We start from the raw sequence: 11701 nt of genomic DNA, 5'->3' as shown, positions 1-11701 counted from the left end.
CAGAAAACTTTTCCACTCGTATTCCGTGTATTTTTTTACCAAATTTACATATTTCTATGAGACGTCTTCTGACACGGTAACAGGTTATCATTTTACGAAGAAAAAATAGGTACAGATCCACCGATATCTAATATTATCTACATCGCGTTTCCATTGTAATGATCGTCAACGGAATATCGTATTGCATCTATGGAATATTCTACAGAACACCGTAATATCGGCGATACTAACGTTCTTACGACGTTTAGGACGTGCCGATTTATCATTTTCGATAGAAACAACATTTCAGGGAGTATTTTTACGTTTACAAGTCGCTTAATTTCTTCTCAACGAGAAGGAAACGTAACGTTTAATCGCGAAAGGCTCCCAACTCTGAACCTTCTTGCGCGGTATCACGTAAATATTTAACAAGTAAGATAAATTGCACGTAGAGCTGACATTTTCGAGTATTTAGACGCTACTTGTTACGATATCGTTATAAGTTAATTTCCATTTGGATTGGAAGATTTATCGCGTTGAAGAAAAGCGTGTCTCGCCTGGAAAGAAAAATTACGCAGTTTCACGCGGCAGATGCTCTTTCATCGATATTTCACGCGAAATTCTACGTTCAGAGAATTTTCCTTCGAACCGATGTTGTCCAAAAACATGGTGTAATTGCTCGGAACCTTGACGATTCTCACAATGAAATTACGAAAACGATTTACGAACGACGTTCGGCGAACCAAGGTTCGATAGGTTGTTTTTTTCTTCAACGATTTCTCCTAACGAGCTTGTCGAAAGATAAGTGATACGATCGGCAAAAATTCCAGCAAAGTTTCGCCGAAAAGGGATCAAGAGGGTCTTCTACAATTTTCTTACGTGTCTTGTACAATCGGTTGCCAGTGGCAACGCCTCCAGTTACCTCTATAGGTTCGGACCAATTTTTACGCGTTTGCTTCTTCAAAGCGCTAAAGAAAGACCGATCCCGGAGTAAGGACGAAAACGTAGACGTTGTGGGTTAGACTTAAAAGCGAAAGAACGACCCTTCTATCGATAGAAGCGAGCCTGACGGTTTTCACCTGCGAAAAGGAGAGAAGAAGGAAATTACGCGACGTGAAATCTGACGAGAACGTACACAGTGGAAAAGGAGGAAGTGCGTGTTCGTTTGATGTAACATCCTTTTAATGTTTCTCGTCTCTCCTTGTAGCTTCTTTCTGTAAATTGCCATCGAAAGTGCAAATGGACGAAAGCCAGAGGAATTTTTTTACGCCTAACACGTTTCATTGGAATCGAATATCGAAATATCCATAGCGTATCTGTTTGAAAATGTTGGAAAATAGACGCGCGTACGTCTGTATTGCAGGGGCGAGGAGTGAAAGAGAGGAAGACAAAAGGAAAACGCCATGAGACGAGCGCATCGCGTATGTGTCGAACGAACGAATGTGCAATAAAACAAATTTATTTCTCTTCGAGATATGCAAGAGAATAGAGCGCTGTTCGTCAATACTTCGAGTTATTATGTTACGTATAAAATTGTCATTTTGTTCTATATAAATTTTGTATTTAATAAAACGTTAGATATTGTGTAACCGAGTGATTGCCGATTTTGTCATTAGGTGGTGATGATAATAATAATAATAGTAATAATAGTATTATTTCAACAGAAAAGTAGCGATATTTTTTTTAAAGAAGCAAAGAATTACAGAAAGTTTCACAGTTTATCGTAGATTGTATCTTGCACGAAAGCGAACAGAGAAACGCTTAGTTGTCGTACGACAATTTTCAATTATTAGAAACTTTCTATCGTATCGTACGTACAATCGGCGAAATTTCCACGAAACCATCCATATCTTTCGATAAAATCTTACGATTGCTCCCTTCCAGTGGCAATTTTCTATAAAATCTGAAATAAAGTCGAATAAAATAGAGATCAACGACAATTTCTTCGCTGTTTTCATATCGATAGCTCGAGTAGCTGTCATTTTTTCGATTTACGTGAAAAATGCTATTTGCCTTTGACGAAATCAAATTTTCCAACAAATTTTCTTGTCAAGGTTTCTTATCGATAGACGTCCACGTTTCGTTTACCGCGTTCGATAATTCGCTAATTTAATTTCATTGCCCGCAAATGACAAACTTTTTTATTTATTTTCCATGGAATCTGGCAAACGACCTGGCCATGTTAAAACATTGCAATTATTTTGGCGCAACCACCGTTTTTCGTGTCTGGACGTGCGAACCGAAGCGTTTTCGTGTCGATAAATAAAATTATTATCTTCGATTCCTTCTGCGAACGATATCAACACCATTTTTACACACACGTTTCTCTTCTAGTTTTTCCAAAATAATACGTAGGAATAACTGTAAGATTTTAAAAATATGAGAAATGCCCGTAGAAAAATCTGTAAGTACAAAGAAACTAGCTTTTCAAGAGGAAAAGGAACCTTATGCGTCAGTATTTTTTTTTTTTTATTTAGTTGTTTACATTCACAATTTATCCAATTTGGACATTTGGTAGAATTTTTTGGCTGTGCGCGTCAGTACGGTCGAAATTCGTGAAAAAGTAAAGCGCGTTTATAGAAAATCCTGTGTCGCTTCTCTCGTTTTTTTTTTTTTTTTTAAATTTACAATCGACTGTCGCATTGAGAATTTTCAGTAATTTTTTCTGGCATGGGGCAGTGACATGGCTAATTACTTATAACAAATTAATACTTATTATAGATAATTATAATTTGTAAGTATTATAAATAAGTAAATATTACTTAATTTAAATAACTAATTGAATCTAGCGTTTAGGTCTCTCGTTACGAGGAAAACTGCATCTTTCGTTCGTTTAGACAGACGACATAGATACAAGTCAAAAAACAATCAACCAACGTTTATTGGAACCTACATTTTTTTTCTATAGAGGCGATGTTACCATTTTCTGGCATTGTTAATAACTATTTATAAAGGGAAGTGGCATATTAGTATTATTCCACGATATTATCATCAGTATGTACGATAAAACATTTAGCAATAAAAAAAATCGACGTTTTTCGATTTTGCCATTTGCAGCGTATCCTACAAATACCCTTCGAACGTGTTACTGAAAATTCTCAATGCGAGAATTGATTGTAAATTTTAATAAATAAAAAATAAATGAAAAAAAAACGTGTATAGCGACTTTATCGAAATTTCGGGCACCGTACGGTAACAATGAAATTTTGTATTTTGAGCCAACTGTAACCGACTAATAAATAAACGGTATACGTTTTTTCAAAGATTTTACCACATGGAATCTTTGCTTTTACGACGATCGCGCGACCGAAAGAATTTTCAGCGAACAGTCGTTAGAATGTTAGTCGAACGAGTCTTAATAACCGAACACTACGAGCCCTTAGTTAACCTTCGTTGTCGATCGGAATCGCGTTCCTTCCTCGAGCCTAAGTGTCGCATTCTCTCTGGAATGTTTTATTAAATCGAGTAGAACGCCCGACGATTATTCGTACGTCGTTCGTTTCGTCTTTGTTCTCGCGTAATTGCTTTTCTATGATACCGCGAACGCCGTAAATTTTCTCACGATTAAATTCGTGGGAAAAAATTAAATCGGATATCCGACAGGCGCGCCGTCTGGTGGGAAAAACATTTCGTGATATTTGTTGGTAATTTAGTGGGAAAAATTCGAAAGAGATTAATCGCGTGGCAAAAGAAAATGGCGGTAAGGAAAGCGCGATTCGCAAACTTCGCGAACTGCAGATGGCGCCACTGAATGGGACGTGGAAATACGAACAACGAAATTCGCAATTGCACTTTTCGCACGAATACTTGACAAATATATCGATATATATTAGGTTTCATGGCGCGTATTTAATTTTACGTCGTATACGCACGAAAAAACCGATGCTATTCGATCGATGCAATTTTTCGTACAACGATATACAATTTTAATTATATAAAGTTTACTTCTAGCTGCTATTTGTCGATCTTATTTTTGTAAATTGTCCTTTAGGTTTCTAACCATATTATATTTACGTTGCTATGCGTTAAACTCGTTCATCGTATTATAAATTTTCCGCGACTAGTCTGCAACGAAGGAAAGATTCATCGACAATTTTGCTCGATAGATCCAGTTAGAATTTCGTTCGAGATAAAGCAAGATTATAACGTTACCGATAAGAAAACACTGTAAAAGTGGGTGATAATAGTAAATCGAATCTTCGTATTACGTAAGCGACCTGCTACAAAATATTAAATAGCGAAGAATAGTTAGATAAGCGTGTCTGAAAATAGGAAGATAAGTATTTCGTCAGAAACCGGATCGTTTATTTCGTGATTTCGCTAAAAATCGTATTCTTTCCATTTCTACTCGTAATTCCTTAAAAAAGGTCGCAATTTTCTTTTTCTTTAATACTAGAAACAGGCTAAGGCGACGATCTGTAACGACCAACGCATATATTTCGAAAGTACCACAAATTTCGTATCCACTGGTGTTTCATTTCATGAAAGACCGAGAGACGTTGAATACGTCGATGGTTGAGTCAAAATTCGAACAGATACGATCGTAAAGTTATGCGCGAAAAGTTGTAAAATAATATAAGCGAGGAGCGCGAAAAACGAGAGAGAAGACGACGATGAAACTTTGAATTTCTTTCTAACCGATGGAAATCTATTGACCAAAGTTTTATCGTACGCCTCGGCTAAAGATCCTGTTAAACAGGGTGACGTATCGTTAAACGAAATATTACGATTTGTAAGGACGATTTGCAAACGTAGAAAATGATTGACTGGCGACGCAGGCGCGACGATCGTAGTTTGGACTTGGAATCGGCGTTAAACACAGTTTCGCCGTTCTCGCAAATTTTGATTACGAATAGAATTAATCGAACGTTACGAAAGATATGGTGGAAAATATTCTGGAAAGCAGAGAATTTTCATCGTGTCCCTTTGGTCCTTTGATTTACAAAATGGCGCGGCTTTGCCTGGGCGGCATTATGGTTTCCCCATCCTATAGGGTGAAACTCCATTCCACAAAGCTACCCTTCACGTGGGGTGAACTCTCGATCCCTCGCATACTGAATTCGAAACTAACGTAAGGGAGGGGATAAAGGGAGAAAGGGTGTCCAAAAGACACTCCCGGGAAATTCCCGGAAAATGGTGTCGGTGCAGCTGGGTTCGCTGGTACCGCCATCTCAGAATCCTTGTTCATAGTCGTTTAATGAAAATGAACATCGATCGTTGGTAATGTAGGTTTCCTATTTCGAGAACGCGAATTCCGTATTTGGTCAATAGCCGAACACCGCGTCCTGGTTCACGAGATTACAGTCGTGATCATCGAAATTATTTTTTTTTTACTTGGATGAATTTTACGATCAATTCTCATTGAGAATTATAAGTAAATTTTTCTAGCGTGGTACTATGTCGTGTTTAATAAGTGTTTATCGTTATTCGATTCTAGTAGAATCTAGCGCTTAAATCTAAAGGGTAATGTCTTTTTAGCCCGCGGATCTGATTCGACGTGTCAAAAAATTGAGTAACCAGTGAATTGTGGCGATTGTTAACTCTTACGTTATATCTATTACTGAATTTGGATATTTCTTCTTTGATCGTGGGTATCTTGAGGTCGCGATGTATTCGTTGGTAACATATCAAGGTGCATCTATCAAGGATCTTGGAGTTTTCGATTGGAATCGTTGAAGAATTTCTATGTTGGAATTAATTGCTGTTCCCCATAGATGACGGTCGAAATGGAAACTAAATTTGACCAGAAAATTAGGAAGAAAACATGGCTACGAAATACAAACGAAATAATCTCCTTTACATTTTTCCATCGAAACAACGATTTTCTTTTGCAACTGAACGTCCATTTTTAATCGTTTATACGTACACGAGTCTACCTTTACGTTAGAATTTTGCTTCAGCAAGTACGATAACAATTCTACTTGCAGCCAAGCGAGTTTCTTTGTTTCGACGTTGTATCGACGGACGATACCTCGCCTTCCTTCGAATCCTCCGATTCTTCTTCCGGCGCTATCAACTTGCCCATCATAGCGGCCGAGTAATTTCCCCTTCCTGGATCGTCGAAGACGATTCGATCGTCGAGAATCCATAAACTGTAACGAATCTCGGAAAGAAGTTGGAAGCCCACGCTGCGCGCCCATGCTTGACTGGCACCGCACGTGAAAAGGCCACCGATCGCCCGTATTCTCAAAGACACCGCAACTTGCACGCAAGCGTTCAGCAACGCGATCTCCACGCCTTTCTCTCGATAAGACGGATGTACACAGAGAACGTATACGCAGTAATACTCCTGCTGATCGAACGTTTTGTGCGCGTTCGTTTGCTTGATCAACGTATTCAGCAGATGCATGATCTTGCGCAGACTCTCTCCTTGCAGGATCTACGCGATAGAAACGCATCCCCGTTAGAATCCTTAGACTAAAATTTCTTCTTGCAATATAAAAAAAATCGCGTGGAATCATTGGCAGGAATTTTCGAGTTTCGCAAAATTTCTTTCGCTCTTTCCACAATTTCCGCAGCTACGCGTTGCGTTCCGTCGTTGATCGCGGCGTGGCACTCGTTAAAAACGCGTTAAGTAAGAGGATTCGTTCTCGAGGTTTTTGCCCCGTCGAAGCTTCGCTGGAAGGCTATCGCCAACGCGTTCGCCTTTCGCGGCGCAAATCGCGATCGTACCTGCACACGATGGTAAGTGTCGGTTTTCTCAGGGTCGCTGTTAATTCGCGCGACAACCGTTCCAACCACACGCCCAGATTTCATACTGGTAGCGATCAGGCTTGTCGTGTCCTTCATCCACGTTCTTACGAGCTCCAGGTAACCGTTCACCGACGTTTCATCTCGGAGCAACGAGGACGCCTTGCACATAGGCTCGTCGCGAAAGAAGTGGCGCTGTGGAAATCGGACGACGCTACAACCTCTCAGACCAGACACTTACAACCGGATACGAAGGTGGTAAAAAAGGTTGCGCGACGAATCTGCACGGCTTCGTACGCTGCATGATTTCGTTTCGTAGCTAAACTTTGATCAGACGCAAAGCTTCGTCGTACTGCGATTCCCTCAAGTCCGATATTCTACATTCGGCCGACGAGTGCCATTCGAGAGGAGCTTTCATCCGAGTCTCCACTGCCAACGCGAATTCGTCTTTTTCCTCGATCGCGTCCATTTCCATAGGTAGCCGATATCCTGCAGATTCGGTACACGACGAGCGTACTGCGGTTAACTTAAACTCGCATTTCGTAGAGAAAAGAAACGAAGATCGCGTAACGCGTTGATATAGAAATTCCGAATGTGTCTACGAACGAATGCGTCGAGCCGAGGATTCGATAAGGGAACAACTTCAAAGTCGAGAATCGTCGGGAAGTTTGGAAGCAGCGTTAGGTGAAATTCGTGCGTGCGAAACGGTTGAAAATTTCCAATTGAAATTCCTTTATCAGAGATATCCTTCGGACAGTTTCTTTCAGTTTCATCGTAATATGTTTGCCAAGAGACAAAGTGCGAGAGACAATTCGATCGAGTCTCGCAGGCGCAGCTCGATCAAGGAAAGCGATTTCTTTTCGCTGAATCTTCGTATCCTGGCGATCAGAAAGTTACAGGAGAAGGACGATCCGTACACGGTGGACGCGTCTATGGTGTGGCAGAGACTGTCGGCGGGCTATCGGATCGTCGACCTTCGGTTAAACAGATTCATGCAAACGCTCCACTTTGTACTAGTACATCGCCGCCCGAAGTACAGTTTATTACGCTTAAAAGATATCCGTAAATTTCGAAGCAAATGTTTACTCGATCGCACCGATCACCCTATACTATGTCGTACGCTCGTTATTCTAAATGGAAATAACTTCCTTTGCTCTTGTGCACCTTAAAACACCGATATTTCAAAGAAATTGCACGAATATGGCGAACGCTTCGGATTAGAGCGAATCAGATTAGAATTACGCGTGTTTCAGGCCTATTTTTGTCGAGCGGAACCGCTGCTTAAGGCCGTCGGTTTGTTCGACGACGCCGTCTCCATGAAAATGTTCATGAACGGGGTGTTCAAGCATATGGAAAGTATGATTAGCTTCTGTGCAATTAAAGAGGGAACCAACGATCTCGTAGGTGTACTCGTCGCCTCGATGTTCGAAAAATCTCAATGGTACATCAAGAAGGAACTGTACAGCATCGTGAAACACGTCTTAGTAAGCATAGAAATCGTCGATGAACGATTAACCGTAATTAACGTCGCGTTTCAGCAAATCTACGAATATCGTCGTTCGAGGTTACCAAAGGACCGATGGGTTCGCTCTCGGTTTAAACAGAGATTTCACATTTACCAATTTATCGTTTAGCTGTTATATTTACCATGTCCTCTTTTTTTTTTTGTAGAAAACGTAGCGATAAATAGTTTTCCGTTTGTAGCTAGGAGAGACGTTGCGTCAGGTAATGACGTTGAAAGGCTACGTCACTACCAAGGCTCGGACGCACGAAATAATGAACGTGGACGGACTCGTATGGATCGACATCCTCTGTGTAAAACCCGAGCATCAGAATAATGGCATCGGTACCGCGTTGGTACGTTCTTGCATGGCTCGAGCGAGTTACCTCGCGACCGCTTGCGCCGGACAATTCACTTCCGGAGCTGCCCAGACCATCGGTACGTTTCGTTTCGTCGGCCGTTTCGCGACAACGACCAAGCGGTTCGCGTCGTCTTTCAGATAACGCGTCAACGCGATCCGATACTTTCAGCCAGGAGGTTAAATTTCCAAACGCTCTATGAAATACCGTACGAACATTTACACAAGGAGAAGAGCAAATTCAAAGTTTTCGGACACTGTCATCCGGAAAATTATTCTATAGCTTGTATGGCTGTTCGAGTGTCACGACCAAAGTTGCAATTACCAATGGCGCTTAGTCCCACGTACGAGGAGAAACGAGCAAACGATCGAATCAAGGCCGACAAGAAGCGAAAGAAAGCGAAAAAGAAAGAGTAGGACATATACCGCTACGCGTTCAGTGTATTTTCCTTCCAACGATCCACGTTTCTAACGTTGACTCTCGCCGTTTGCTTTTCTCGTTGTTTCACTCCGCTGAAAATCTTCCAACTCGAACGCAATTATACTTATTTTCTAAAATGGAAAACACTGGTCTGCAGATAGAACGTCGACGGACGAAACGTCGTAGCGGAGATGCAACATAGCTGCGGAGTTACGTATTAAAAAAGTGTATAGCGATAGCGATCACGAATCTTTCTACGATCATGTACGTATACTTTTTTGTACAACCATGAATATTAAAAGCATATATTGTACGTAAAATCGTTCGTTGTATGCTGAAGCAAGATCGTTCCCGATGGTAGAGTATCGACCTTCGACAATTTTGCGTGACTCCGATGCAAATACGATCGTGCGATACGATCGCGCCCGTGATTTTTAAAAGTACCTGAGAACAGAAATACAATTTACGTCGTACCGCATCCGGTGGGGCGTTCAACTTTACGATTCTTCGCGACACGTACTTTTTTTTTACAATTCGTCTTTCCATTGACGTTGGGTGTCAAAATCCGCTCGCACCGGTAAAGTTTGCCAGAAGTCTATTCTCTCCCGCAGAAGATTCTCCGACATCCGAATGTCGTCTTGTCCTATGTGAAGATACTCGAGATTCTGCGTTCTAACCGGTTTCCATTTGATCGGTATCTGCTCCGACACTTCCGGCGTAGGATTGCTGCAATATTAATTAGTCTCTCAGCGCTCGATATCGCATCTTCCAAACAACGATCTAACGGATAGCCGACAAATTATTTCTATCGCGCGATCGTATCGGAAATACTTACCCGGAGTTCGCAAAGTTGTACCAAAGGCTCGTGAGAACGTCCACCATCTCGAGGTCCTTCTCGCTCAGCGGTATATCCTTGAATAATTGTTCTCCGACAGGAAACAGGTACTGAAGTTCGTCCGCGTGAGATACTCCGTAATTATTGTTAACATCGCCAAATATCCTGCTGAAGGACGCGCTTCCTCTGTACGACAGATAGTAATAATACACGGGAGAAGACTGCTTCTCCAGATAGTTGCGCACCGAAGTGCGAGCCGCGTGAGTGAACCAAGCGTCGCTGAACATCTGTTAAAAATATTCGAACGATTACGACGAGCAGGAACAACTTATCGCTTGCCCCGAAATTAATCGTAGGACGTTACGAACGTATCGGTCGAAAGATTTGCTAAATCTACTTTGACTCGAACAAACATCGTAGCTGGCATGATATCTGCATCTTCGTAGCACGACGTATCCGGCGGTCTTCGTTGCGGCAGTAAAAAATTCGCTGCAACGTAGCTGTATACGTCGATGATTTCGGAGCAGCGAATATATCGAAAGACGAGCTAATTGCCAGGACCGATGGAAAAATAGCAACTTCGATAGAGTTGGCGAATAACGTCGAATAACATCGGTCGCCGAATTCTGAACAACTTTTTCTACTTTATACAAAGTTGAAGATTAGATGTTGCGATTCGTCTGCGTGCGCGCAGATGTGGTCGTATCGACAAGTATTTACGCGAGTCACTACCTACTTCTTCGTATTTGAAATTCAACGACTGAACTTTTTATCGCCTTTTTTCATAATTTATACAGATGCAAATATTTAAAAGAACGTTGTCAAAATTCACGAGTACACAACACGTTGACAGCCGAGCACGGCCGCTATGATATCCAACGCGTTCGTTCTCGCGTAACTTTGAAAGTAAAATCGACCACTCGTTATACGTCTAGGAAAAACTTGTTCAGAACGTCGACGCGTTTGTTCGACGACCTTCGTCGCAAATTCTACTTTATTCGAACGCGTAAGTTTCGCGGCGAACTCACGTTGATCAGCTGGAATCGCGTGGAATTGTCAATGGCAGCCTGATCGAAATAGAACTTGCGGATTTCGGCGGCCACGCGTTTCTCTTCGCCTTTACGACACGTTTCGTCGAACACCAACGTCATCGGAGCGAGATCCAAGAAATTCTCGTCCAGCTTCTTAACCAATTCTCCGTTGTCTCGTCCGTACAATCCTAATGAAAAAAGAAAAAGAAAAGAAAACGAGCAATTATATCGGTCGTAAAGTTTCACGAAGGGAAATAACGTTAAAGATCTAACGTGGAACGAGAGAAAACGAGTCGTGCGCTTAGCCCGAAAGTACCTGGTACTATGAGCGATCCCTCCTCGGACATAATTCCTGTCATCCACGGAATGTCTGATAAGCGGCCGTTCCTCGACGTAACTACGGGATCTTCCGTTAAGAATGCACCAGGGTGAACAGGTTCGATCGCAGGTTTGAAGTATATCACCGGACAGTAAGAAAATTCCTAACAGAGAAATAGAAACAGTCGACTTTTACAATGTCCGTATATCGATTCCCGAAATTCGGTTCCCAAAATTCTCTTACAACGTTATTCTAGATTTCGTGACACGGATGCTATACATAGATTTTGTTGGATCCTCGCTTTCACCGTTCTCCATATAACTCGATATCGCCACGATAACTCGAGCGGAGCTGTAGAAACGCCGCCTATCCCTTGATTTCCATGATTTTTGGGTAATCGTAGAATATCTTGAACTTTCTCGTCTACGTTTTCTTGTACGCGACCGGTGGATTCGTTTGGTTTGCGAGATACGCGCGAGAACCTCGCCGCACTATGCATTGAATTCCACTTATATCGAGTTGGCAACTAAGCGATCGCGGATTTTGTCATTAGGTGGTATTGACAAA

The 11701-nt window shown here is 41.7% G+C and overlaps 2 protein-coding genes across 4 annotated transcripts in view; both read right to left on the bottom strand.

The window, feature by feature from the left end:
• Positions 1-5805: 5805 nt before the first annotated feature.
• Positions 5806-8236, bottom strand: LOC105681550. The gene is made up of 3 exons (XM_033323884.1): positions 6995-8236; positions 6553-6864; positions 5806-6358 (listed from the first exon to the last, which is right to left on the bottom strand). The coding sequence occupies exons 1-3, from the start codon at positions 7142-7144 to the stop codon at positions 5897-5899; spliced, it is 924 nt and encodes a 307-aa protein (XP_033179775.1). The 5' UTR covers positions 7145-8236; the 3' UTR covers positions 5806-5896.
• Positions 8237-8336: 100 nt separating this feature from the next.
• Positions 8337-11701, bottom strand: part of LOC100748979 (venom carboxylesterase-6) — a 9038-nt gene continuing 5673 nt past the window's right edge. The window contains exons 5-9 of one of the 3 annotated variants that reach the window (XM_033323833.1): positions 11132-11297; positions 10813-11003; positions 9785-10071; positions 9470-9675; positions 8337-9393 (exon numbers count right to left, since the gene is read on the bottom strand). In XM_033323833.1, the coding sequence (XP_033179724.1) occupies positions 9477-9675; positions 9785-10071; positions 10813-11003; positions 11132-11297 (843 nt within the window). In that variant the 3' untranslated portion in view covers positions 8337-9393; positions 9470-9476. Of the gene's footprint in view, positions 9676-9784; positions 10072-10812; positions 11004-11131; positions 11298-11701 lie in introns of all 3 variants that reach the window. The other 2 variants (XM_024371301.2, XM_003493716.4) reach the window with 2 other exon arrangements.

This window comes from Bombus impatiens, unplaced genomic scaffold (genome assembly GCF_000188095.3).
Source record: "Bombus impatiens unplaced genomic scaffold, BIMP_2.2 scf_1275, whole genome shotgun sequence".
Taxonomy (NCBI): domain Eukaryota; kingdom Metazoa; phylum Arthropoda; class Insecta; order Hymenoptera; family Apidae; genus Bombus; species Bombus impatiens.
This window is presented reverse-complemented; position numbering and strand designations above follow the sequence as displayed.

What these genes read in the sequence shown, in the direction of transcription:
- LOC105681550 (XM_033323884.1), bottom strand. Translation starts at nt 7,144, where the DNA reads ATGGAAATGGACGCGATCGAGGAAAAAGACGAATTCGCGTTGGCAGTG. An exon ending in AAGCTTTGCGTCTGATCAAA is followed by an intron (nt 6,865 to 6,994) that starts GTTTAGCTACGA and finishes CGATTTCCACAG; the next exon opens with CGCCACTTCTTTCGCGACGA. An exon ending in CGAGAACGAATCCTCTTACT is followed by an intron (nt 6,359 to 6,552) that starts TAACGCGTTTTT and finishes TCTATCGCGTAG; the next exon opens with ATCCTGCAAGGAGAGAGTCT.